The sequence below is a fragment of the Erithacus rubecula genome, assembly GCF_903797595.1.
Source record: "Erithacus rubecula genome assembly, chromosome: 1".
NCBI lineage: Eukaryota > Metazoa > Chordata > Aves > Passeriformes > Muscicapidae > Erithacus > Erithacus rubecula.
The window spans coordinates 26455485-26481900 of NC_136658.1; the positions used below are offsets into that span (position 1 = coordinate 26455485).

Sequence of the window (26416 nt, forward strand, 5' to 3'; positions counted from 1 at the left end):
AATCGTCCTCCAGATGTTTGGTGGGAGTGAGGTTAGTAAGGGTGTAGGTTGAAGAACAACATCTAGAAATAAAACTTTTGACCTTGAATTGGGCCAAATTGGGATGATTCCAAAGCGTTGGATACTGGACTAAGGCCTGTTGTGGGAACATACATTTAATTATACAGCCCTAAATGTAATGCACTTGTGCTACCTGTGAGGTCAAACAGCAAACACTGAGGAAGATCCAGAACCTTGATCTCTCCCCCAAAAGGAGGAGAGACCCCCGACCACTGGTGAAGCATGTGCAACACAACATAGTGAAATAGATTTTAGAAACAGAAACTAGGAGGAGCTTTTTAAAAGATTCTGTATTAATATGTATTACTAAACAGTATGTAAGTGAGATTTTTAGCTTGACTGATTTGGAACAGTGTGAGAGGAATGGCCTTACCTCTATCCCTCATCGGGGTATCCCCCAGCCAGTTTTGCTTATGCTTTATTGTAACCAAGCCTCAATTATACTGAATTACTCACTGCTAAATTTTGTATTTACTTAAATTTATGTAACTAATATATTGTAATTGTGTCCATTTATGCACAACTGTTGTTATTAATGAATTGCTCCTAAATTTAACCTTGTTGGTTTGATTAATTGGACAAAACTAACATATCCAAATATCCATTCATAACACTAACAACCCCCCCAGCCTCCAAACTGACCCCCAAACTTAAACAAACCTGTCTTTGTTTTGCAAATAGGGGAGGCAAGGCAAACTGATTTATTTTGACTATGGTAAAGTGATGAGTCCAAGAGCAGAGCAGAGTTGCTCCTGGGACCACAGATGCTTCTTCAGATGTTTGGGTCCACATGAAAATGGGCCAACACTCTCCACAAAACCCCCCAAACCTCTGATTAAATTAGCCCCATGACTTTGAAGTTTGGAGGATCAGTGTGAGAAAGACAGGGAATATTCAGGGGAAAAAGATCCTCTGTTGCTTTTCCAAATGCACAGTTTCAGAGCACATCAGAGTTCATTGAGTATCATCTTCCTTAAAAAAAGCAGAATGTACATCAACATGATACCGTTGCCAAAAAGGCACACATCAGATCAGTTTATGTGTTTAGGAGGATAGCCTGTAGGTCAGATGAAGCAAGCTGTCAGAACAGCTCTGTACTGCTGTGATTTCACTCTCAGCAGTGAATGACACAGGACTGACTGTCCAGTTTGGGTACCATGCTGCCACAACACTGACAAATGTAGGAAGTGAATCTACAGAGGGGAATAACTACCTTGGCCACTCAAGCAGAAGGATTGAAAAAAATTGCACCCTTTAGTCTGGAGGAGAAGGAATTAAGGGAGACATGGCAACTGAGTCCAGTTAAGTAAAAAGGTACTTTGAAAAGGAAATGAGTACCTTATCTGCAGTGGAAAAGAACAGAACTACCAGCTCATCAGTATTGCCTGTCACTACCTGGGCAATGAGGGGAAGACCAGTAAAAAGACTGGCTTTCTGGTCAGTGAAATTGGAAACTGGTCAAAGATACCTAGAAGCTCCAAGCATTTTTCACTTGTCCCCACTGTGGTGGTGGCTAGGTGAGTATCATAAATAGCATCTGTTGCAGGTGGGGAAAAAGTAATTCTAGATTTCTAAGCACTTAGGCAAAGTCAAGGTTTTCAGACCAATTAGGGCTCATGAACTTCATCCTGTGATGGCTGGAGAACTTGAGAATGGCCCCCTGGCCATTGTCTTTGAGACATCTAGAGGTTCAGAAGATTGGAAAAGGCCAAATACATTGGCCATTTAAAGAAAGAAAATCTGATTAATTACTGGACAGCCGGCATAATTTTCCTGCCTTCCCCTGTGATATTGGAACAAATAAATATTATGTAGACAACTTATGTTTTCCATGTGCAGAAAGAAGAGATCAAGTTAAACCAATCTTTCATGGCAGACTTGTGCCAAGGATTGTGGTCAAGGATTTTTACTCTATTTCATCTCACAGTCCAAGAAGCACATTAGGAAACATGGGAAACTGTATCTATAGAAATCACTGTTGGGAGAGTCTGATGCTGACTGGAAAATTCTAAGATTAGTTTTTGATGCTACACTGTCTGTCTAGAAAGAAGCATCAAGGAGTCTGCAGAAATCTGTTTTCAGTGTGCTAATAGTGGGGGTTTTTTTCAGTAATTTATACAGTGGACTAGAAAATTATGTCTATTAAAATTTACTGACATCATTAACCTGAGAGGGGTTGCAAAGGATTTGGTAGAGAAAATTCATATGCAAATGATCTTGATCAATGGGACAAACAGCCTGAAAGGGAAGAACACCATTTAATAAAAATATGTGCTAAATTTTGCACTTGGAAAGAAATAATGAATTTCACAAAGTTAGGATGAGGAATAATTAGACAGCAACCTCCATTTTGTCACTGGTTTCCATCAGGCCCGGGACCTTCAGCAGAGTATTGGCATTCAGAACACCTGAAAGATCAGAGCCTGGAATAGCCTTTTTAGGAGCTGTGCTGTTTGCTTCTCTCATCTCTCCAAGAGTTCTTGGATATTATAGTTCTTGCTGCCAAATTATTTACACTTCACTAGCAGGGGTGCATTGACTCTGCTTCTTTCCCTGTTGACTTTAGATCAGACCCTTTGCTTTCTGCCTGCAAGCAGAAACAGTTGTGGCTTCAGCACATACGGATCCACCAAAAGCTGTAGTTGTGGCTATGCTGCATGCACAGCACTGCCTCTTCTGGTCCTTCCAGCTACATCAAAGTCTTTTGGGACTCTAAGGGATAAAGGGCCATCCGGCCCTTCAGAAGAAGGGCTGTGGGGGTTTTTTTAATAGAGCAGTGTTTCCTGTCCCTGTCCTGAGCCAGAAGGCCAAGCTGGTATCATAAGCATCATAGCTGTCATGGGCATACCCCAAAACCCTGTGGCAAATATTTACAAATCAAAACTACTTCATATCTTCCTCCCTGCTCAGCCTGTGATGGCTTTTGGATTTCTGTCCACGCCTTATCTCAATGCCTGTACTCCCCCTCTCCATGTCCTTGTGTGATGGTTTTACTTAGGAGCAGTGTTGCCTATTCTTCTTCTTGAAAGTAATTTGGGATTCTGCCCTACAGCATTCTCCATCCCTCTCTCCTCAAGTGCTCTTGCTAACTTTTGATCACACTGAGCATACGCAGGATTGGCATTTGGTAATAGCAGGTGAATATTTATTTTAACCTTCCAGGGATGCCAGAAGTGTGCTTTCAAAATGAATCTTCCAGTAATCCCTGCTTGCTGGGCTGGGGTTTGTCCTGCAAACGAGATTCCTTTTGGTGGTGCTAAGCTGCACACAGGGCACACCTCATGCATGTCAGCTACTAATTGGTGTGCCATCCACAGGACCGAGGAAGACATAGTCCAAAGTAAAGCTCCCCAAGCATCTTTGGTGAGGATGTTGTATTTCCAGCCCCAATTATTATAACTGTAAAGGTTTTCTGCTGTTGAGCCATACCTACTACTTGCTAGCACAGAACTGGCTGTAGATGCCATATGCATTTCAAAGCTGTAAGGAGGGCAGACAGGAAGACCTGCTGTCAAAGAATTGTGTCTAAAACTGCACCAGATGTCACTTTTTGGACAGATGAAATGAACCTGACAAATCTGGAGAGGACCCTGCAGAGAAGCATGTTCCTTTGAAAAGAAGAAGATGGGATTTGATTCTGAAAACTATTTCTAGCACCCTAATATCATGGGAGGAAGCACACATCGTGCAACCCCCTCCTGGGCTTTTCCCATTCTTTCAGAGGCTGCACACAAATGACCTCTGATTTTCCAGGTGGTTTGTCCTTTGGAACCACGAATGTAGAAGGATCAAGGCTGGGAAGGAGTTGACATTGCTATGGCTTATCTGAAGATATCACATACTTTTCAGCTAAATGTGTGCACTCTCAACCTTTGGTTGCCACCTGCAACATTTTAGTGCCCACAGAGCAAACAGCAAGTCTGGACAAATGTGTACTTATACAGTATATGGTCATCTATGCATATAGATACACATATGTATCATACACATCTCGTTGAATATATATATTTATGTATACAATGAGATGTGTGTGGTACATACATGTATATGTATCTTGTATATACACACACACCTCGTTGAATATATATACACACACACACATATATATGTGATAATTGATAAAAGATTCGTGTTAATCAGGAAAGTATTGGGGTTGATATAAACCAGAATACTCAAGTCTGAAATGAAGCATGACACTAAAGAAAGGAAAATATATGATTAAATAATTTTGTTTTAAATCCTCCTGTTATGAATATTATGTTTCTTAATAAATTGCATCTCCTGACAGCTTGCAAAACAAGGCTTTCACACAGCCCAGCAGATTCTGCAAAATCAGGTTTCCTGCCTGTGTGTAATCAATTGCAGCATATCCCTAAGACCAGACTTCCTGATTTCTGCCATTCCTAATCTATGGGACGTGACAAATTGTCTAGAGACTCACGCCGTGCAGCGATCCCACGGACCACCACTGCTTACCTGGCAAAATTATGACAACAAAAAATAATTATTGATGACTACAAGGAACCCATGCTATAAAATGGAGTTACAAACCAAAGTTTGTAGGTGGAGCATGGAGTGCGCTGTGACCCCTCTGCTTCCCCAGCGCTGCTTGCTCTGTCTGTATAAAATAAAGCAATCTAAATTTGCTAAATATCGAGACTTTTGTTTCTCATTTATAGCATATACACACACACCTCTGGGGGCCGGGCTGATTCCGGCCCTCGGCCCCTTTAAGGCGCAGGGGCGGCGGTCCCTTTAAGGCTGGCCCCGCCCCGCCGCGCGAGCCGAGCGCGCCGCGGCGGCCCCAGGTGCGGAGCGGGCGGGGGAGCCGCGCGGCCCCTGCGGGCGCGGCGCCGGGCCGGGGACGGGACCGGGGAACGGGGGAGCCGAGCCGAGCCGCGGGGCTCGGGCCGGGGCCGCGGCCCTGCTGTCCCGGCCGGCGGGCGGGGTGGGTGTCCGTGCTCTCCCGGGCCGGGCCCGCGGGGGAGGCGGCGCTGGCGGGTGGCAGCCGGGTCGGGGTCAGGCGGTCGCTCCGCCCGGCGCTCACCCGTGTCTGTGCCGCCCCGGAGGCAGGTGCAGGCGCGGCGGGGTTCGGCGCCGACCCTCTCTGTCCCGGTGCCGGCGTCATGGCCATGAGGGAGCTGGTGGAGCCGGAGTGCGGGGGCTCCAACCCCCTGATGAAGCTGGCGGGGCACTTCACCCAGGACAAGGCCCTGCGGCAGGAAGGGCTGCAGGCCCCCCTGGCCTGGCCGCCCGGGGCGCCCGACGCCGCCGCCGCCGTGAGTACTGCTCTGCTTGCCGGGCTGGCGCTGGCTCCGGCCGGGCTGGGGGCCGGCAGCGCGGGGCGCTCCGTGCAGCTGGAGCCGGGCGGTGCTTTTTTGCGGAAAAGGGCCCGGGAGTCGCCCGAAGCAGCGTTGTAGGGTGAGGGTATGTTTGTGGGCACTCGAGGGGTGTTGGTGGCTGCGCTGAGCTGTGCGCCTTGCTGTCACAGGCCCGAAGGCAGACAGTGGTGGGAGGGGGTTGGACACGATCCCTCGAAGGGTTTCTGCTCCTTTAGCAGGCAGCTAGCGCAAGAAAATGTTGACAGCCTAAGCTCAAGGAAGAGGAAGATGCAATCTAATTGGGTCACACTGTGTGTGTAGAGAGGGGCATGGGATCAAAACTGTTGACACAGTTGCCCACTATTCCCTGCAGGTATCCAAACCACTGGGAGTAGCCACCGAAGATGAGGTAAGAACAGATTGAATCTTCTCTTTATAGCTTTTGATTAATCTTAAAGCTTTTCTTATCAACACTGTTTGTTGTTTTACCCTTTACCTGATGCTAATATTTTCTTCTGACAAGCCCTTCTTTCATACTCCGTGGCTCTACCTGTTCATCTTCTGTGAGATGTTTGTAATCCATCTCTGTCTTTGGCAGCTGGTTGGAGAGTTTCTGCAAGCTCAGAATGCCCCTTTGCTGTCCCGTGCACCCCAGACCTTTAAGATGGATGACCTGTTGGCTGAGATGCAAGAGATTGAACAGTCAAGCTTCCGACAGGCCCCTCAGCGAGGTGAGAGGAGCTGAAGTAGGGGGAGAACTAGAAAAGATCTTGATGTTATGGTTAAGCTCCTAGCTGGATGGTTCCCATCTATTGAACTCTTCTGAGATTGTATCTGGAGTATTGTTTCTGGATTTGGGGTAATGGACACAGTTTGTGGAAAAGTGAACTGACTAGGTATGTGGAAACATTTCTTCCCTTGGAGGAGGTGGTAGTTTAGTACTGGAACATGTATCTAGGGAGGCTGGGGAATTGCCAGTCATGGGCAAATTCAAAAGTTACCTGATGAATTCCCTGAACAACCTCATCCCTAACTTTTACTTTAATCTGCTGTGAGAACTCTAGCAACATCCAAAGACTCCTTCCAAGTGAAATACTTCAGTGATTTTATTCTAACAAAGAGAAAGGTCAGAGGTGGTTAAGGCTGGAGCACATAAATTATGCCTTTGAGTGCTTCAATCCTTACTTCTGTTTTTTTTCCTCATGTAGCTCCAGGTGTGGCAGCCCTGGCACTGTCTGAAAACTGGACCCAGGAATTCTTGGCTGCAGCAGATAATGCTGGTGATGTCTCTTCAGATTACAATGAGGCTGACTGGTCACAAGAGTTCATTGCTGAAGTGACAGGTGAAGTGTCCTTTTTTGGAATTACTGTCATGATGATGTCCAGTCACATGCCTGTGTATAGTGACAAGCTACTGAATTGAAATTGGAGTATTGCTTTGGGCCCAGGAGTCAGTGTTTTCTGTGGCAGCCTTAATGGTGTGGAGGGTAGGACAGCTGCTTTGTGAGGATGTTATGGTTAAGTCAAATTATGGACAATGTGGTGTGCAAGCTTTTTTTTTAAGTGTCAGGATCTTTTGTTTTTAGGGAATTAGGGGATTTAGGAGAAGCGTGCTATTTAAATTACTCTTATAAAAATTATGATTCAACTGATGCAAGTAGGAGATGGCCTAGTACTGCTTCTTGCTTACATGTTTTCTAATTCCCTCTTGGAAGGCTAAATTTGCCTTTGGTGCAGAGGTAAATACTCTTTAGTGTGTTTGGCCAAATATTTTGTGTGAGTTTTGTGAAGGTAGAGGGATGTTACAGCCTGGAAATGTGCAGAGTGAGTGTTTCTGGCCCAAAGGTTAAGCTTTGAAAAGCCATCCTGTGTTGTGTATAGAACTGGGTCTGGAATAGAGTCCTGTTACCATCTGTGCCCTAATCTGGAAATTACAGAAAAGAATAAAATAGATGCTATTTTCTTCTCCAGGAGTGGCCACTGTTGAAAGCTGGGTGGTCCCACTCTTGGACCTTCACTCTTTACATTTCTGGAAATATAAATGACAAGTTACAAAGGTCTTTGAGAAAGTTCTGATGAGAACCTAGTGCTTATAGGCTGTGCTTTTGACTCAGACTTGTAATGCATTGCTAATTTTCTTGGCCTACATAGTATCCTCCAGTGAGCAGATGAATAAGTTGTGATATTAAAGTAGAAAATCATAAGTTTATTGTCACCACAGTGGCATCAAAGGCTTGATTTTTATATCAGAATAAACAAAGGTAAAAGAAACAAGCATAAACAAAGGTGTGGTGGTCTGCCTGTCTTACTTTTCTCCCCATTCTTCCTTTACAGATCCACTGTCTGTGTCTCCTGCCAAGTGGGCAGAAGAATACCTAGAGCAGTCAGAGGAGAAACTGTGGCTTGGGGAATCAGAGGATCAGTCTTTGGCAGATAAATGGTGAGTCTGACTTCTCAAGGCTAGCTGTTGCTGCTAGGCACTTAGGTGAGTGAAGTTTGGAAAGGTGATAGAAATCTGCTATGGCCTGAATGCTTTCAAGTTGTTTAGCTTAGACTGGTGTTCTCAGGCCTTTGGTTTCAGAGAAAGGATGAAACAATGCTTGCAAACTGAAGTTTTTAAGAAAGTGTAGCTTTTCTGTTCTCTAGTGCCAGGAAGAGAAATTGATCCTGTAGGCTGACTTAATCTCGTCCCTGATGCAAAGCTCCTTGAAGTAGCTTCAGGAGTGAGTTCAGCAACGTTTTTTCTGCAACAGATGCATTTTGCTAGTCTCTACTAGTTGTAAACTTTCATTGTGTAATTCTTTCTGTCTGACAGACCACTTCCAGCCTTTCCTTGACATATTTCTATGTTCAGCCTTCTGCATGTTATTTTAATGTGTTTTTTTTCTGGTAGATTAAAGATGGATCATCTTTCTGTAGGTACCTGTTGAGAACAATCAAGTTTTTCAGTTAAAGAAGCTGAACGCACACAAGCATTTTGGGCTTCTAAGATCTTTCCATACAAAAATTTTGTATATTTGGATTCTCATTGCACTTGGCTCTTGCCTTCTCTGATAGCTTTCTGCAAATAATGGACATTCCTGAGTTATTGCCACTGGTTCCAAAAACTTCCCCAAGACTGAATGTAGTGGTAACACCTAGAAGTGGTCCTATCCTGTTGTAAGCCAGACAAGATGTTGAGTTGTGTCTTTGCTGTAAGCCCTCAATGCTCTGCAGAGCTGATGCTTTTCCAAGGCACTATTTTCCTCTTCAGTGGGCATGACCTACTTTCTTTGTTCCTGGGTATATGACCTTGTTTCTGGTAGTGCTAAAACTTGCAATGTCTGATGGCATGTGAGCTTGGCAGGGAATCCAGAGTGCTCTGCAGAACTGTGCTGACTCTGTGATTGTTTAGTTCTGCTGTTGTTTGTGTTAGTCACTTGTGCAGCTAACGTAGTAGTAATTTTGAATTTTTACAGATGGATGATGGTACTGAATCACTTAGGAGAAGCCCAGAATCTTTGAGGAGGGGTTGTACCCCTCAGCACTGTTGTCTGCCCCATTGTGTAGACTCTTGTTAGTTGAAGAGTTTGCTGTTGCCTGGTATCAGACTCCCTCTTTCCTTTTTACTGCCTTGGAACACAGGTATGAGGAATACCAACCTGAGGATGATCTTAAGAAAACTGTTACTGATTTCCTTTCCAAAGTGGATGATCCAAAGCTCAAGAATACTGAGGTGAGAAATCTGACTGGGGCTGAGATTAATTATTACTGTGAATTAGTAATTAATTACATAATTAGTAGTAATTATATTACTGTGAATAAAGGGCATGGGGAATTGAGAAGGGTGAAGATAGTAAAGGAATAAAGTCTCCTGTTGTCCCATGTTTCCATTTCTTCCCGGATTCCTGGGAGTTGAGCCCTACAATCCACTTTAGATATTATCCATCTCCACTCTTGTGAAGTCCGGTCCTTCCCACCTTTCTGGGCCTTTTGTGCTCACTCTGCAGAGAGAAGCCCTCTTAGTGAAGGAGGGGGGCATGGGCTGAGGGCTTGTGGGCACAGCATCTGCCCAGCTCCACCCTTGTTTCATTTCTCTGCCGCAGTTCCTAAAGTTTGTCCGCCAGATCGGAGATGGGAGGGTATCGATCGAAGCTAATCAGGTGACCCACAGAGACCAAGATCAGGCAGAGCAATGGGCAGCTGAGTTTATACAGCAGCAGGTAGGAGCCCCAGGCCTGTATGCTCTGAAGGAAGAAAGCATTTTGCCATAGTGCACAGTCTGGGAGGAAAGGAAAATGGCAAGTCCAGCTCTCAGCAATGCTGAGGAAGACAAGGGAGGGGCTGTTGGGCTCTTAGCAGAGTCTAGCCAGAAGCTGGGAATGTATTTGGACAGTTTGAGTTTTCTCATCTCCCACAGCGTCTGTGAGGAAGAGGAGTGAATCCGTTTCCACTTCATAGGCCATCAGTTCTCACTGATGGGGAGGAAGGGTCATTACAGACTCTCCTGCTGTTTTGGGATGTGCCCTGAGGTTGCCAAATTCTGAAAAGAAAGGTGTGTTTCTGTTTCCAAACTCCCAGGGGGCATCCGATGCCTGGGTGGATCAATTTGCGCGATCTGGGAACATGTCAACTCTTGATACGGAATTTGAGCAGGCAAAGGCTGCTGTGGAGGTAAAGCTGGCTGAGAAGAAGGGCTGGGGTGCCAACTGAGAGCCCATGGTAGGGTTACCTCTCTCCTTTGCATGCTCTGAGGAGGGCTGGAAACATCCAGGAGGGAGTTCTCTGGCATGTCTGTAGACCTGAGTTTATGGCTGAGGTACTCTGGTCACACTTTGTTCTCCCTTCAGTCAGATGTGGAGTTCTGGGACAAACTCCAGGCAGAATGTGAGGAGATGGCCAAGAGAGATGCAGAGGCTCACCCTTGGCTCTCTGAATATGAAGATCTCAACTCCTCATCATACGACAAGGTAGGGGAGAACAGAATCTCTCAGCCCTAGCACTATGGTGGGCTGCCCTGGGGAGACTGACAGCGTGTCTGCCTTGCTCTGAGCTCCACAGACCCTAAATGCTGCTGGGATTCATTCTCAGTTGCTTACACCCTTGTCCCAGATCAGCTTGGGGTTAAATACTGTTTTCACTTGAGCTTGTCTGCAAATGCTATCTGGTTCTTGTCCAGCACCAAATACCAGTGAATTACAGGGGTTCTCTGCAATGTATTCAAGTGTTGTGTCCCTTGGCCCCATCCCTGCCCCTCTCCCCCATTCCTTTCCAAGCTAATAGGATCCATACTAAATGTTTTGTATTTCTAGCAACTTATTCCAGATCTGGTGTGGGGGATTTTTCCAGCGCAGAGCATGCAGGAAGAGCCACCCTTATTCTCTGATCTGCTACAAATTAGCAATGAGGATTGGTGCTGGCTAGTCTGCAGTTTGAGTGTTCCTGGTGCAGCATTACTAGACTGTGCTGTGCTGTAGAGAGTGCTCTTCTCCCTAAGCCTGTATCATAGCTGTAGTCCGTGTGTCTGTCTGTCCTGCTAGGGTTACCAGTTTGAGGAAGACAATCCCATGAGGGATCACCCGGATGCGTTTGAAGAGGGGCGGAAGCGCTTAGAGGAAGGTGACCTCCCCAACGCTGTCCTGCTCTTTGAGGCTGCAGTGCAACAGAAACCAGATCATATGGAGGTGAGTGGCAGCAGAGGGAAGGGGCTGAGCTGTCAGGGCAGGTGTACAAAACTCCCTTCAGTGGTAGGACCTGTGCAGGGTGTATGAAAACGCCTCATTATTTTGCAGCTCTGAGTTTGTAGCTGATGTGTATGAATCCTCAGGGAGCCTCTGAGGGAGGAGGTTTCTGACTTAAGGTCAGTTACAGGAAGCACAAAGTCATCTGGCCCAGAGCTGTGTAAAGTCGTTGGAGCACATGAGACTGTACATGGAGCCAACACAAGGAGTTCTCATCTCTCAAGTTGTTTCTGTGAAAGTCTTTATTGGCATTGTAGGTTTGGAGGAGCTTATGGTAGATCACTGCTTTCTGTATCTGTATTAAAATCTGAGAAGCTCATTAGGCCAGGGTCTGACTAAGTCTTTTATCTAGGTGCTAGGAAAAGATGTGACCCAAAAGGGTTGGGTGTTTTCACAGTCTTAATTGAAGTTGTGGGCCAAAGAAGGATTTTTATACTGAAGACAGAGTTCCAGCTCCTAGTTCAGTGAATACTTTTTTCCATAAATCACTTCAGCTTCTGCAGGATGAATTGAGAAAAAATTTAATAGCCTGTGTTCCTTTTTCCAGGGGTAGAGGACATGGATATTGCCAGGAAGAATGCAAATACACTTATGTGGTGCCTTTCTGGAGTGCCAGTCTCAAGGATCCAGGGCTGCTGAATTTTCAGCATGTCTTGTTCAAGCCCTGCTAATTATATATGACTGGACATACATAATTTGATTACCCTGAGACTTAATGAGAGTGACATTTTGGAACAGAGGTTGTTGGCTTCTGTGAATAGCCATCTAACTTTCTAGGGTACTGGTAATAGATGAAAAGTAAGCAGAAGGTTTGAAGATCTGCTTTAAAGTGGTCAAAAGGTTTGAATGCCCTTCTAGAACTTTTTTCTTATAGGCAGTGTGGGCTGCAGGCTAAGCATAATGGAGAGTAATTGAAGCCTAGGGAGAAGAAATCCTGGGCCACTTCTGGCTGGCTGTATTGGAAACATCCTGAATTCTTCAGGGAAGGGATCTTGGGTCAATTCTGGCTAGCTGTATTAAAAACATTCTGAATTTTTCTACTGTGACTGCAAAAAGTACAGGAGAAGTCAAGACTTCACAAATGGTACAGTGAGCGAATAGACATGAACAATTGCTCTGAAGGAAATGTCATGTTTGCTTTGGTCCAAGTCACAAGTTTACCTTGAATCTCATCAGCTCTTCTGCTGGCAGAACACTGCAGTTATCGCTGGTCAGCCCTGCTTGAATTCTATCTAGCTGTGTATGGTGAGGCATGAGAGATTCAAGGGAGTAGATGGCCTTTTGCAGGGTTTTTGTGTCTTTGCTAATTAAACAATTTTCTTCCTTGAGGCAGTGGGTACCTCATTTTGTGACATTCAAAAAGCAGGTACATCATGCTGACAATCCCACCAACTATCTAGTTTATTTTGGAGCCAGGGGTGTGGCTATCAGCATAAAGTGAACAGATACTTTGGATTTAGTGCCTAGTTAAATATTCCTTATATCAGCTGCTTGGAGGTGGAAGTCATTTTCATGTACTGGTGTCATGATGGTTGGAAATTCAGTAAAATTAACAGTGCTTCTACTTTCAGGTCTGAAAGTCAACTCTCCAAGGTTACTACTTGCTAGTGGACCACTGCACAAGTACATACAGCTGCCTGCCTCGGGGGTCTCATTATTAGCACTGCTGCTATGCCATTTTGTTCTTGGGAAATAGGAGATCTGCATTTTCTTCCTTCCTCTGCAATTTGACCACAGTTAGAAGTTAAAAGTGGAGATTCTCTGATCTAAAAGTGTAAAACTACCAACAGTTGCTTTATGATAGATTTCCAGGTAGACATTCACTTCTGTTCACTATAACAATGCCAATTTTATTGTCTTTAAGGACCTATGTGCCATGACATCTGTCTATCTTTTGAGAGGAACTTACACCTGTGGCTAATGTGTATACTTTGGTCCATTTGATCGCACTCTAAAACTGTGCTGCGTAATATACTGGATTTAATCTCTGTGTTTGTGGCTTATTGGCTGATTTTTTTACTCTGTAAGTCTGACTGTACATCTGTGTCTTCCCCAGGCCTGGCAATATCTGGGAACCACCCAAGCAGAGAATGAACAGGAACTCTTGGCCATCAGTGCCCTCAGACAGTGAGTGTTGCAGCAGAGCTGCTGAGCATGACTCCTTGTTGGGCGTGTAGTGCCACAAGGACCATGTGGCTGTTGTGGGGTGCCTCCTGTGTTTGGGTGTCTCCTACAGTGATTTATTCCTGCATTCACTTCTTTCTTTGTCCTGCAGGTGCCTGGAGCTGCAGCCTGGGAACCTCACAGCACTTATGGCTTTAGCAGTGAGCTTCACCAATGAGTCCCTGCAGAAGCAGGCGTGTGAGACGCTGCGGGACTGGCTGCGCCATAAGCCGGACTATGCCCACCTGCTGAACAAGGAGCCAGAGGAGAGTGTCTCGGGGACCAGCCTGGGGCCTTCCAAGCGTGTCCTGAGTTCCCTGCTCTCGGAGTGAGTTACGGTTACAAATCAGCCCTCAGCTGAAAGACTTCTTGGAGGGCTCAGGAGTCCAGGCAGGAGCAGAGCGAGCAGCCTGAGGCCAGCTCTCTCCACAGTACACCAATATCCTCTTCTGTGCTTTTGTAGCTCGCTGTTCATGGAGGTGAAAGAGCTGTTCTTAGCAGCTGTGCGCAGCAACCCATCAACTGTGGATCCCGATGTCCAGTGTGGCCTGGGTGTCCTTTTCAACCTCAGTGGCGAGTACGAGAAGGCTGTGGATTGCTTCAGTGCTGCGCTCAGTGTGCGCCCCAATGTAAGAAGGGGGCAGGGTGGGGGTGCTGGAGGCACTTGGAGGTTTATGGGTGACATTTTGGGCAGAGGTGCTGCATGTACGAGAGGTGCATATTTGGAGTGGAAGAATAAGACAGACATATGGGGAAGGAGGGGTTGGCTTGGAGCTTAAAGAGATCCAGTTCATCTCAGCCCTTTCTCTGTGCTCCTTCCCCCAGGACCACCTTCTGTGGAACAAGCTGGGTGCCACCCTGGCCAATGGGAACCGGAGTGAGGAAGCTGTGGCCGCGTATCGCCGGGCACTGGAGCTGCAGCCGGGATATATCCGCTCTCGCTACAACCTGGGCATCAGCTGCATCAACTTGGGCGCCCACCGGTGAGCGCAGGACGGGCACTGCTGTGACCCACCAGCTCGTGTGTGTCTGTGGGAGACATGCTGACACAGCTTGTGAGGGCAGGGCCACACTGCCTGCAGCCTTCTCTTGGCCTAGGGGAGCAGAGTGAGGGTCTGCACTGCCCAGACATCCAAGTGTCATGCAGTTACAGGTGGAGTAGAGGCCATCTGGACTCCTGATTCTTTTAGTGGGAAAAGGGGGACCTCTGGTTCTGGAGTGGGGTAGGATCTGGTGAAGAGGAGGAAACTGTTTTGGAGGGGAAATGCTTTAAATGCAAATGGGGAAGGGAGTGTGAGATGTATCATCCTTTCCACTAAGCACGTGTATGCTCTCCTGTTGACAGTGAGGCTGTGGAGCACTTCCTGGAGGCTTTGCACATGCAGCAGAAGAGCCGAGGTCCGCGGGGGCAGCAAGGAGCTATGTCGGACAACATCTGGAGCACCCTGCGCATGGCCCTCTCCATGCTGGGGCAGAGTGACCTCTATGGGGCAGCTGATGCCCGTGACCTGCCCACACTGCTGCGGGCTTTTGGCCTCCAGCAGTGACTCTGGGATAGGCTCCCCTGCGAGTGCAGTGGTTGCCTAGCCCAGCAATGAATGACCTTTCTTAGGGTACCACTCATCTTTGCCCTGGTAGGGCAGATCATTGGCAACTGTTTATTTTTAAGTACCCCCTGGTGAAGTGTGCAACTTCCCCAACCCGTCTGTTGTGGCCTGAGCGTTTCTGAACGGTTCACATTATCACTTCCATGATGACTGACACTGCTAATTCACAGATGATCAAAGTGGGGAAGACAGCAGCATCCTGCCCTCTTGCCAGACTGCATTTGCCCAGCTTGACTGTGAGACCTTGGCTATGAGAGCCATTCTGCAGACTGCCTGCAAGGGTGTGTCTCGAGTTCAGGCTGCTGTGGAGGGTGGGATTGCTGTTTCACCCAGAAGGGCGAAAAATGGTGGGGTTTGAGCATGCTTCCCCATGTATGTACTTGCATGTGTGTATATGTGGGTTGCTAGGGAAAACTGGGGCACTGGTCCCCATTTCTGGCCACTGGTAACTTCATGGTACAGCTAGATGCTTCTTTCTCAGTGTCTCTTCATGAACTTTTTAAGATAAGAGTATTGTACTGATGCTGGGGGCATGGGTGGAGGCCCTTACCCTGAAAGGTAAAGGGAGATCCCAGAGTTCATGCTTGAGAGAAGGTGATAGGAATAAAAGTCTAAAATATAACCTCTCCCAAAATATGGTGGGGAAAGGGGTGAAGTCTTAATTTTCTCTTGCTCATCTGTCATTATTTTCCTTTGTGCAAAAGTCCCCATCTTGTGTGTAACTGAATCTTGTTAATTATAAATATCTGTATATGATTTTATTGGGGAAAATGTTTTTTAATTGTAAAGTATTTTGTATAATAAAGGTATAACCCCACTGCTTTTCAAAAGATAGATTGGACTCTGTTTCTGTCTCCCTTTTTGACCCAGGTTTTGCCTTATTGATAGCTTGCATGCAGATGAAGCTTAAAGGATCTCATTTTGCTGTAGCCCCAGGCTTCAGTTCAGTGAGCCAGCAGAAGAGTCCCCATGTGCCAAAAGCTCCCTTTTGTCTTGCTCAGGTTTAGAGGTCAGTGACGCACTTTTTTTTTTCTTCTTGTGGCCCTCTGCAGTGAGGGAAGTTGTGTTACATTTTATCACTCGTTCATGGAATATGACTGCTGCAGTAGTCAAGGCTGGGGGCTTAAGCGGGAAGCACTGCCCCTTCCTGTTCCATCAGGCACCTGTTTTTTCATACCTCAACCTCACAGGCTTGTTTTTCTCTCACTGCTGGAGCAGCAAGTGTGTGCAGAGAATAGAATTTGCTGTATATTTTCTGAGCTTTATTTGCCCCTGTAGCTCCCGTCCAGCCCTGTGGCACTTAGACCTACATGCAGTGTTCTGAGACTGCTATAATGCATGCAAAACAGCTTGCTGCTTTTGCTGTCTGAAAGGAAGGGAAAGGCTGCTTCTGTATCCTGTTCACCCACGTTGCTGGTCAGAGATGTCTTTTGGATTTTACTTATCTCAGTCCTGTCAGATTCTTTGCTTGGTGAAAGAAAACATTATTGCCTATGCTGTGCCTTGCTGTCTAGTTTTCCCTTCCCCAGTTCTCTGCTGTTGCTCTCACCACTGATTTCCTTTGCCTCTTTGGTGCACCACATTCCTCACTGTTCATATTCCCATTACCATGGCTTGGCCTTCCCTTTTTCTCATCCTCAGATTTCATTAGTGCTTCTCCTCTCCTAGGTTTCCTAGTTGCCTCAATTTCCCTTGCAATGTCACTTAACCTCTTGACTTTTTGTTGTCATCCTTCCCTATCCCACAAGTCCCCATCTCCTGCAGGTAGGTTGGCTGTTACTATTTCTTCACTTTCCCTGAAATTGTTCTCATTTTCTTCCCCTGTCCCTGTTAAATAATCTAACAGCATCTCTGCCTTTTTGCTCAGGCTGAACTTTCACCTAAGCAGTAGTCCTTGTTTAGTCTCCCAGGGCTGTGTGCAGACTGAGCTGCCTCTGTCCAGGTCCTGTGTGACTGTGCTGTGTCCAGGTCCTGTTAAAAGCTGCCTTTGGAAGTGGGGTGTTGATGCAGTGAGCACCAGCTGGCTGGCTGATCTGCATTCTGGTTCCAGTGCAGTTTTTGTCTGCTCTCTGCAGCCCTGTCTCTGGTGTCCAAACCCAGCCTGTGCTAGTGCTCTGTATGCATTATGATCCTAGTTTGCATTTCCAGCCACATCCATGTTTTCTGTTACCTAGCCCAGCTATACAACAGGGGTGGGTAGCAGGCACCAAACATTTTAGATTCAGGGAAAGGCAGTGAGGGATGTTTGCATGTCCCAAATCCAACTCCCTGCTCACAACAGGCCTAACTCTAATGGTAGATTGGGGAGTTGAAGGCCTTATAAATGATCTTGCTCTCCAATTTTTTCACTTTTCCCAATGCACAGGACAATGGTAGGGGCTATCACCACTGAAAATTTGTAAGAGATCCCAGCATGTCCTTTACCAAATTCTTGGGCTTACAGGATGCAAACTAACCTTTCATAGAGCCATGAGTGGTCAAAGAGGATAGTTCAGTACACGTTTTTCCACCCATGTGTCTTGATATGTTTCTGCTATATTTCTTCCTTCAGTGTCTTATTTATTTGCTACTTAAGACCCCAAGAAATCATAGAATGTCTTGGTGATGGCTTTACCACCCAGCCAGAAAATGGAAATGTGCTCTCAGGTCCTTATATCTCTAGCCACAGTGCACTTCATTAGCTTCCATCCTTGTCAAGGAAGTTGACATTATGCTGTCATTGTTTATTTTGCTTCACCACTGCAGTTTCTCCTTGAGCTACTGAGCCTTATTAATGGTTCTGAGTTTTCTTGAGTTGCACCCCCCCGAGTTCAAGTTTTGGATCCCAGGCTCTTACCTGTTGTGCCTGTGTGTGCTGAGGTCTTTCCGCTCTGGAAGGTGTTCAGACCAGTCCTTCTCTAGGAGAATGCTCTAGGGGTGCTGACCTGATGTGAGCCTTCATGGAAAGAGCATCAGGCAAGCAGATAGTGGCTGTTCTCATGTTCTCTAGGAATTGCTGTCTGAAATACTGACTCAGAAGTGTGTTTGTTTTAGAGAATTTGGTGAATTTTTTCGCTGCCTGTGACTTGTTGATTTTTAAACTACATGTTGTCTTTGGTCTTTACAATGTCCTGTGGATGCAGACAAGAACTGTATTTAAATTCCTAAAGTACTTTCTTCTGTTTTTTAAGCCTGCTGTCCCTTTCTTTCTGGTCTCCTACTTCAGTTTCTGTAAGACATAGCAAATAAAATAGTCCTACTACAGTACACCTGTCCCCAGGGGGAGCCCTTTTCCCTATCTCTGTTCCTACTTCTGCATCTTTTCTGGTTTTACTGTATTCTTGCCAGTACTTCCTTCATGTCCTAGCCTGCCTCAGAGCCCTGACCACACAAACTTTCTCTCCTCTGAGTTGGCCCCTGCTGCTCAGAAGCCTTTTGAAGGCAAGGAAGGGAAAGCAGCAAAGTGGCTCCAGAGACAGCCCTGCCAGAGGCTTCTTTGCCAGAGCAGACTCTGGCAGCTTCTCCACATCGTGGTCCCTTGCTTATGTAGGAAAGGGTTCCTTTGCACCCACAAGGGAGAAGAGAAACTCTTCTGTCACTGCTATGTTGAGTATATAAAGCACTGTCTAATACTTTCTGATGTTTTCTAGTTGCATAGTTTGAAAAATGTGAAGTTTTAAAACTCTGTACCTGTCCATGACTTTAGCAAGCGCTGTTGGTGCAGAGATGCCAGGCGGGTTGGGTTTTTCCTGGCGTGTTTCCATTGCTCGGTGGCATTTCTGAAGCAGAAGTGACACCTAGTGTTGAGTGGAGGCAGGTCCGTGTCTGTCACACGTGCTTGGATGGGGACACCAAAGGGTTTAGGAACACAGCTTGCTAATTAAAAGGAAAGGAACAAAATGCCGTATGAATTTTCTACAGGTGCAGCTGTAGATGCAAAATGTGGTGCTGGGAAGCTGAGACTTTTTGAGGATCTGTGATGCCTTCCCCTGACTTCTCCCCACTGCTGAGCATGGGTCTTTGTGTTTCTGGAGTCCAGCTTAGCTTTAACTATTCCATGAAAAACCATTTGTACATTTATTAAAAAACCCCAAACCTAACCCAGCTGGGTTTCTAACATTTTGCACTAGCAGTTATTCACAACCTGTGGCCTTTTCCTTCATCTGGGAAGAGGAGACTTGGGAAAGGAAATAATAGATAAAGATCTTCACTTTGCTTACTGATATCTGTGTGTTGCCAACTCCTGAAGAGTTTGGTAGTGAATGCATTTATTAGCATGTAGGCTGTCCATAGTTTTGGATTCTGTGGTCCAGTGGTGTGTTCCTATCTTGCATTTCTGGGGGCTGTTTTGCTTGAGAAACAGAAGTTGGATAGTGAAAAGTGTGAAAGTAACTTTAATTTTGTGATGAAGAATTACACTTCTAGCATTAACAACAGCTGAGTAAAACCCAAAAAATCACCCTGTCCAACCTTCTCCAAAATAAAGGAACTGCTGCCTTGAGTTCAAAACTACCAGACAAAAATAGCAAACAGAAATTGAGGGTGAGGAGGGGGTATACTTAATGTATGATTTTATTTATTTTTGATTTTTTAATCCTCTTGTTTTAAAGCAAGGAGGAAAAACAAATGAGTGCTGAGATACAAACTAAGATATCTTCAGTGAAAGAACAGGATAGAAGCACAACAGGATCTGGTGGGTGAAGGAGTTTTTTATTAATTAATTAATTATTTTACTATTTTACCATTTCCAGTCTGTGAAGTGGGTGCATATGTGACATCCACAGATTTAAGTGAAATTGTTTTATCACCCTGCAATCTAGTACTAAATAGTCTCTAAAGAAAGAAAGGAACTCCCCCAGAAAACCAGTTTTATGAAAAAGATGAAAATATTTTAGTCTTTATTCTTCCCTTGGTGGGGTGCTTTTTGCATAACTGCACATTTTCAAAGAATCTGCATGTCATTGTTCATCTTGCTCCTTCTGTTGCTTTTCATCTACTGAGGACAATTGAGGAAGATGGGTTAATCCCTTCTCCTCTTGTATTTTCACTTTTATCACACACTCCTTTTCAGGTTTTGAGACACTGCTGTTTCTGCAGGAGGGGGACAAGAGGAATTTTGGAAAACATGATTTCCCATAAATTTGCCCCACCCAAAATGTTGTGTCCAGCTCTGGGCACCTCAGCACAAGTCTCAGGACCAGCTGGAATGAGCTCAGAAAAGAGATGTGGATAGTCAGAGGGCTAGAGCACCTCTCCTGTGAGGAAAGGTTGAGGGAGTTGTGGTTGCTCAGCCTGGAGAAGGCTTTGGGGTGAGCTTATTGTGGCCTTCTAGTACCCAAAGAGTCTAAAAGAGAGCTGGAGAGGGACTTTTGAACAAGGGCACACAGTGGAGGACAAGGGGGAACGACTTTAAGATGAAGGAGGGCAGGTTTAGTTAAGATGTTAGGAACAATTCTTTACTGTGAGGATAGTATGGCACAGGAACAGATTGCCCAGAGGAGCTGGGAATTCCCTATCCCTGGAATAGTTCAAGGCCAGGGTGGATGGGACTTTGGGCACTGGTGTAGTGGAAGGTGTCCCTGCCTGTGCTGAGGGGGTTGGAATGACCTTTAAGGTCCCTTTCAACCCAAACAATTCTGTGATCCATAAGGAATAAAAGCAAACATACCCATCCCACAAAGAAAACTCCATAAATATTTCCAGTATCCACCCCTCAACCCCACCCTGTGGTGTTCTGCTTTGTTCAGTGACTAACTTCCTTATGCATAAAGCACCATATAGGTGAGATTAATGGCAATAAAATCAATTTATTTTTCAATCCAATAACATGAGGACAGATGGTCAGTGAGAACCAGGAACTCATTTCTTTCTGTGAGTATTTGTACAGAGATCCTTTACCATGTTTTTGTAGTAACATGAAGAACATGGTAAATGATTCCATCATATATCATACATTTTGATTTTCCTCAAAGCCATGGAAAGCCCACTGCTGGCTTTGGTGCTCTACTGAGAGAATGATGACTTAAGAGATCACTGTTGGCTGCATCACTTTGTACCATAGTTGAGATAGACTCAGTCTGTGTTGCCTCTGTGGCTCACATATTTGGTCAAAGGTGCTTTCTGAGTCTGCAGCTGCTGAGGAAGATGGGAATGTTTAGTTCATGATTAATGATGTCATCGCTTATTTTATCTTTTTCAGAAACACAGCTAAATAATTTTATGAGTAAAACATATTAGCAAGCTAAGAAGAAGGGATGTTGATCAATGGCAGTGTAAATCCATCCTACTCTAGGCTGTTTAAGCCCCTCTTTCAAGCATTCCTCACATTGGTGTGTTCATTCTTCCTCCCTTCTCTTTACCAGACAGTGGACACAATGGCTCAGGACTGGAATGGTGTTTTCCCCTTTCTAGCAGCACTGAGCTAGGCTGAGGTCACTGTAACACACAAAAACATGTCTTAAATGTGTGATTTGCTTATTCTGAAAAGGGACTTCTCATCTAGCTGTTGCTATAAAGCAAGGGCCTGTTTCTCTTCAAAACCCCAAAATTTCAATTCACAAATTTCAATTGCTCTGCTCCCAGCCTCTGCAAAGCAGCAAAACAATGGACCACATGGGAAAAAAAAAACCCAAAGCCTCAAGTATTTTTATGCTGGCTTCATTTTGTGGTCTGGCACACCATGGGCTCATCCAAGTGCCAGTGAAAGAGAGACAACATAAGGATTTGGCTGGATCTGATGTACAGGCTGCTTGTTTTGCAGGGATGAACTATCTCCCTTTCCAGCTCTCCATCTTCTCCAGTTACTTCCTACCTGATAGAGCAAGAGTGCCTCAAGTGAACTAATGAAGGTTCTATTTCTTTCTCCTGCTGCAGAGCAGTGTTCTGGCATGCCCGTCAAGGAACTTGTCTAAAAATATATGACAGAGTGAACTTGCAAGGAGAAAAAAAAAAAAAAAGCAAAGCTACAAGAGCTCTGCCAGAGCTTCCTGGCCCTGCTTTAGCAGCTCTGCCTCCCTGTAGATGCTCAAATGGCTACCTAGGTAAGAAAGAGGAAGAGAATTTAATAAAACCCTACCTAAATGCCACCTCTGTCAAGTGGGCATCTCCCAAAAAAACCCTTTGGAAAATTAACATTGTTTATTATATTTGCTTCACAGGTAAAGATATTTTATACTGAAACAGGCAAAAAAATTCTGCAGCCCATGTGTCACAAAGTACTTTGATACATTTTTATTGCTATAATTCATCTGCTCCTGGTGGAGAAGGACAAACAAGAACCAAAGTTCTAAGGTTTTATCAAGGGCTTATGCTTCAATGGACTTTTGACCCAAAGCTATAACATGATTGGTTGTAGAAAGATCAAAATTTAAATAAAATAGTTAATGATTTTTGTTAACTTATTGACCATTTCTCAGTTCTGTTGATTGGGGTGTTGCACAAGACTTGTGAGCAAGTATAAATGCAGGCAGGTGATCCACCCTTCACAAACCCCAGCCCTGCACTGGAGGAATTCCCTCAGCTCTCCCCAGCCCTGCAGCTGCCATCAAGGTAAGAGGCACACTCTGCACAGGAGAGCTGGAAGGGTTCCTGGGCAGCTGCTGTGAAATGCAGGCAAGGGAAGGAGGCTTTAGTGCTGGGCTGGGAGCTGCAGCACAGACTCAGGGAGACTCTGCTGTCTGCATGGGCACAGACTGAAGCCATCTTTCAGGGCATGAGGAGATGCTGCTGCAGGGCAAACCAACCCAGAAAGGGAGAGGGTGGAGGGGGCCAGTGACACACAATTGTGAGGAGTGAAAGTGAAAATATTCTATGAATTTATCTTGGTCGTGAAATCTTTATCTTGTATCAGCAAAATTAAATGAGTCATCATGAATACTTTTTCTACAGGTAGAAAGCAATTATAGTAGTGCTTAATTATAGAGTCCAAGTTCAGGTCCTCTCAGCTTCCATATATGCTTTTGTAACTGTGAAAAAATATGTGGTTTTAATCACATAAAGGTTCTTTTCTAAAAAAAAAAGGGAGGTTTAAGTGATTTAGGATTTTAAATTATAATGCACATGTCTTGCAATATGATTTTAAATCTTACTAGGCACATCTGTTTTTTCCCATTCCTTCTCAGGATCAGCTAGAGGAATGGCTTTTTTGGTATATTTGCCCTGAAATGTAAAACTCTGTTTCAGTAACTGTTCCACGATTCAGAGAGGGAGCTGTTATCATAACTGACCACTCATTACTATTCCTGCAGCTGTTACTAATAAACTGTGGCTTTTAAACTGAACTGAGATGACTGTGGCTAATTTGATATGTATATTGGTAGTAGTGTTAGGAAAATACACTTAAAACCTGAAATTTACCCTGATTTAAAGAGCTGATGATTACAACTCGATTGCTTCTTAGTGTATGTCAAGAGAAGGAATCTCTTGATTTCGGTAAAATTCCATATAAAAAAACCGAATAAAGTGTTTTGTGAAGTTATAATTAATTTCTGCCCTTTAAAATAGGGTTTCCCCCCTATTTTAAGTTTAAAATCCACTTTATTTTACAAGTTATTTGCATGTCTCACTACTTTTATATTGCATTCTATGCGGCTTGTGAAACCTACTCTAAAACAATGAGTGCCAGTTTCTAAAATATTTCTCAACCACAGCATTCATTATCAACAGAAATTTATCACCAGTTGTATATTTAATTTTGTTATTATTTAGGGTATACCAATAAGATATTAAACAAAATGCTTGGGTATCTGTGCTCACACACATACATACTAAATGAAACTGGACTGTTGTGACATACAATTCTCGTTTTACTTTTTTCCTCCAAATTGAAATTTCTATGTCACATCCTTACTCTTTCACAGCTGCTGCTATTTTTATCTTCTGCTTAAATTGTTTTACATTTCCTTTTTATCTTTTGTCCCCTCTGGTTTCCAGTATTTCATGTCTGGTGTGTGAACATCTCTTACAAGCGTTGCTTGTTTTCTGTTTTCATTTTCTGTAGGCTGCCGTCCAACTCCTACAGAAGAAAATCCAAACCCCAGAAGCCCTACTGAGATGGGAAAAATCATCGTTTATGAGCATGCCAACTTCCAGGGTATGTCCAAAGAATTCCACACCAACATTGCCAACCTTAAAGATGCAGATTGGAATGATTGTATCTCCTCAGTGAGGGTCATTGGCCATCCTTGGGTGGCTTATCAGCATGCAGACTACAAAGGACAGTTACTGGTACTTGAGGAGGGAAATCATGACTTTGTTGGTAAGAAGATGAATGACAGGATCAGCTCTCTGCAGGTGATCACTGAAGATCTGCACAATCCCCAGATCACTCTCTATGAACATGCTGATTATCAAGGCAGGAGCAGAGTGATAAGAGAAGCAACCAACCTGGCTAGAGGGCACGACAATGACAGCACATCTTCCCACAAAGTCCAGAAAGGTGTCTGGCTGCTGTGTGAAAACAGTGATGGAGGTGGATTTCAATACATTGCCCGAGAGCATGAGCACCTTCCAAACTACAAGGCAATCAAGTTCAATGACAAGCTTTCCTTCCTGCGCCCCCTGCGCCCTGGCTGTGGCTGTTAGAATGCAAATCCTCCAAAGCTGAGCAAAGATGCAGCCCTACCAAGAAATCTCTGTCTCTGCCTCTACTTGTGTCACCTTTCCCCCAGTGTCACAGGACTGCTGAATGTGAGAGCTCTCCTGCACCACAAATGGCCTCTGCCATTGTCTGTAATTAATTTTGTGTTGGTGCCAATAAAGAATCTTTTGCAATCAGCAATTAGTTTATCTTATGCACTCTTTAGGGTTAGTAAACATTTTGCTTTCATGGAAAGATGTCTCTGTGTATCTAGAGAATGTTTTGTGCAGTCACTTGCAAGCATTGTTCATGGAATGTTCATTGTTCATTCTTCTGTAGAATTTTATCTCCTTCCAGTTTCACTGGTCAAAAAACATTGCAACCAGACTGAAGAGCTTCGTAAACATTTTGATTATTGTTGTGATGCTGGGCCAAATCTCACCTGTAGCCTGTGTTTAACTAGTCCATGGATTATTGTATCTCAAGGCACTGATCATAGAATCCTAGAATCCTGTGAAGTCTGAGGCTGGGAGGTGCCTCATTCCAACCCTCCCAGTGACATCTTTCATTAGACCAGGTTGCTCAAAGTCCCATCCAACCTGGCCTTGAATACTTCCATAGACAGGAAATCCACAGCCTCTCTAAACAACCTGTTTCAGTGCCTCATCCTCTTAATAGTAAAGAACTTTTTTGTAGTACCTAATCTAGGTCTCCTCTCTTTTAATTCAAAACTATTCCATCCTCATCCTATTACTAGTTGCCCACTTAAAAAGCTACTCCTGCTCTTTCCTATTGTTGGGGGTTGAGTGTTTTTCTGTAACTGTGTCAATTGAAAGAATTTTTTCCCATTATCATGCCAATGGAGCTGGCCGGGTTACACCCAGGGTCCCTGATGGGTCCAGACAAAGGGGGTGGGTGGGGACGGCCCCTGGAGGGGCCTTTGAGGCTTCCGGGAGGGCACTCGCGTTTCCGGCGAGCTGGGAGGAGGACGCCTGGGATCGTTCAGCCATGCGGCCGAGCACAGCAGAGCCAGACCCTCTGCGATCACCTGCCCTGCATCTGCCCCGTTCCAGCCTCCTGCCTCTGCGGACACAGCTGATCCCCCGGACACACATGGTGAGCGAGGAGCCGCCGCTCCAGCCCGTTCCTGCCTGGGACCGGCATGGCTGCTGCCGCCCCTCCCTCCCTCCTTCCTGCCTCCGTTTCCCGCCTGCCTTTCAACAGACCCGGGCTCTGGACTAAGCACAGAGACGACGTGCTTGCATCTAAAGGGACTGACACCGAGTTATCTATTCCGTTCTGTTAGCAATATTAACTGTTATTGTTTTCTGTTTGTATAGTTAGATATATTAGTAAAAGAGCTGTTATTCCCACCCCCTTATCTCTGCCTAAGAGTCCTTGATTCAAACAATCATAATACTTGGGGGAGGGTAGTGGAACCAAAGTCTCTATTCCAAAGGGAAACTTCTGCCCTTACTGGCAGACACCTGTCCTTTCAAACCAGGACAGATTTTGGCGCCCAGCGTGGGGCAGAGGGCACTGAGTTGAGAGTTAAGACAGGAATAACAGCTCTCTTAACTGGCAATACGTTGTCTGGTTTAATCTGGTTTGTATTCCATGTGGTCACAGCCATCTCCCTCCCATTTGTAAGCCCTTTTTTGAATTTGGGCCCCCTCACCAAGGTTGCTGTGGCTATTGTCCGATTGGTTTGGTGGATTGATTATGTCAGGAATTCATGGGTTTTTAATTTTTTCTGGGAAGCGGTTGCATGGATCCGGAGCTATCGTACTCTAACTGCGTGTTTCTGGGGCTATTTCAGTAATGGTAATTACTGTGAGATAACGAGTGCAAGGGAAATTTTCTCCCAACCCATCACCCAGTTTTTTGAGGCTACCCCACTGGTTCTCAAGGATTTCAGATCTGTTTTAATTGCCAGTGCTATTATACAGTGGCTGGTGTTGCTGGTAGGCTTGTTCTACTTAGCATTCA

At 45.1% G+C, this 26416-nt stretch overlaps 2 protein-coding genes across 6 annotated transcripts in view; one reads left to right on the top strand and one right to left on the bottom strand.

Annotated features, from left to right (window-relative positions):
- The window catches only part of C1R (complement C1r), a 239921-nt gene that overhangs the window by 37930 nt on the left and 175575 nt on the right, over positions 1–26416 (bottom strand). The window lies entirely within an intron of this gene.
- Positions 4785–14878, top strand: PEX5 (peroxisomal biogenesis factor 5). Of its 5 annotated transcripts, XM_079308090.1 has the most exons (16): positions 4785–4868; positions 5134–5336; positions 5755–5790; positions 5980–6112; positions 6590–6724; positions 7716–7821; positions 9006–9096; positions 9467–9583; positions 9942–10034; positions 10211–10330; positions 10901–11044; positions 13158–13228; positions 13377–13592; positions 13728–13893; positions 14090–14247; positions 14610–14878. In XM_079308090.1, exons 2-16 carry the CDS (start codon positions 5187–5189, stop codon positions 14809–14811), a joined length of 1938 nt encoding a protein of 645 aa, XP_079164216.1. In that variant the 5' UTR covers positions 4785–4868; positions 5134–5186; the 3' UTR covers positions 14812–14878. The 5 variants fall into 5 exon arrangements, with proteins under 5 accessions (XP_079164216.1, XP_079164220.1, XP_079164217.1 ...); XM_079308094.1 differs by lacking the exon at positions 4785–4868 and having other exon boundaries at positions 5035–5336; XM_079308091.1 differs by lacking the exons at positions 4785–4868; positions 9942–10034 and having other exon boundaries at positions 5053–5336.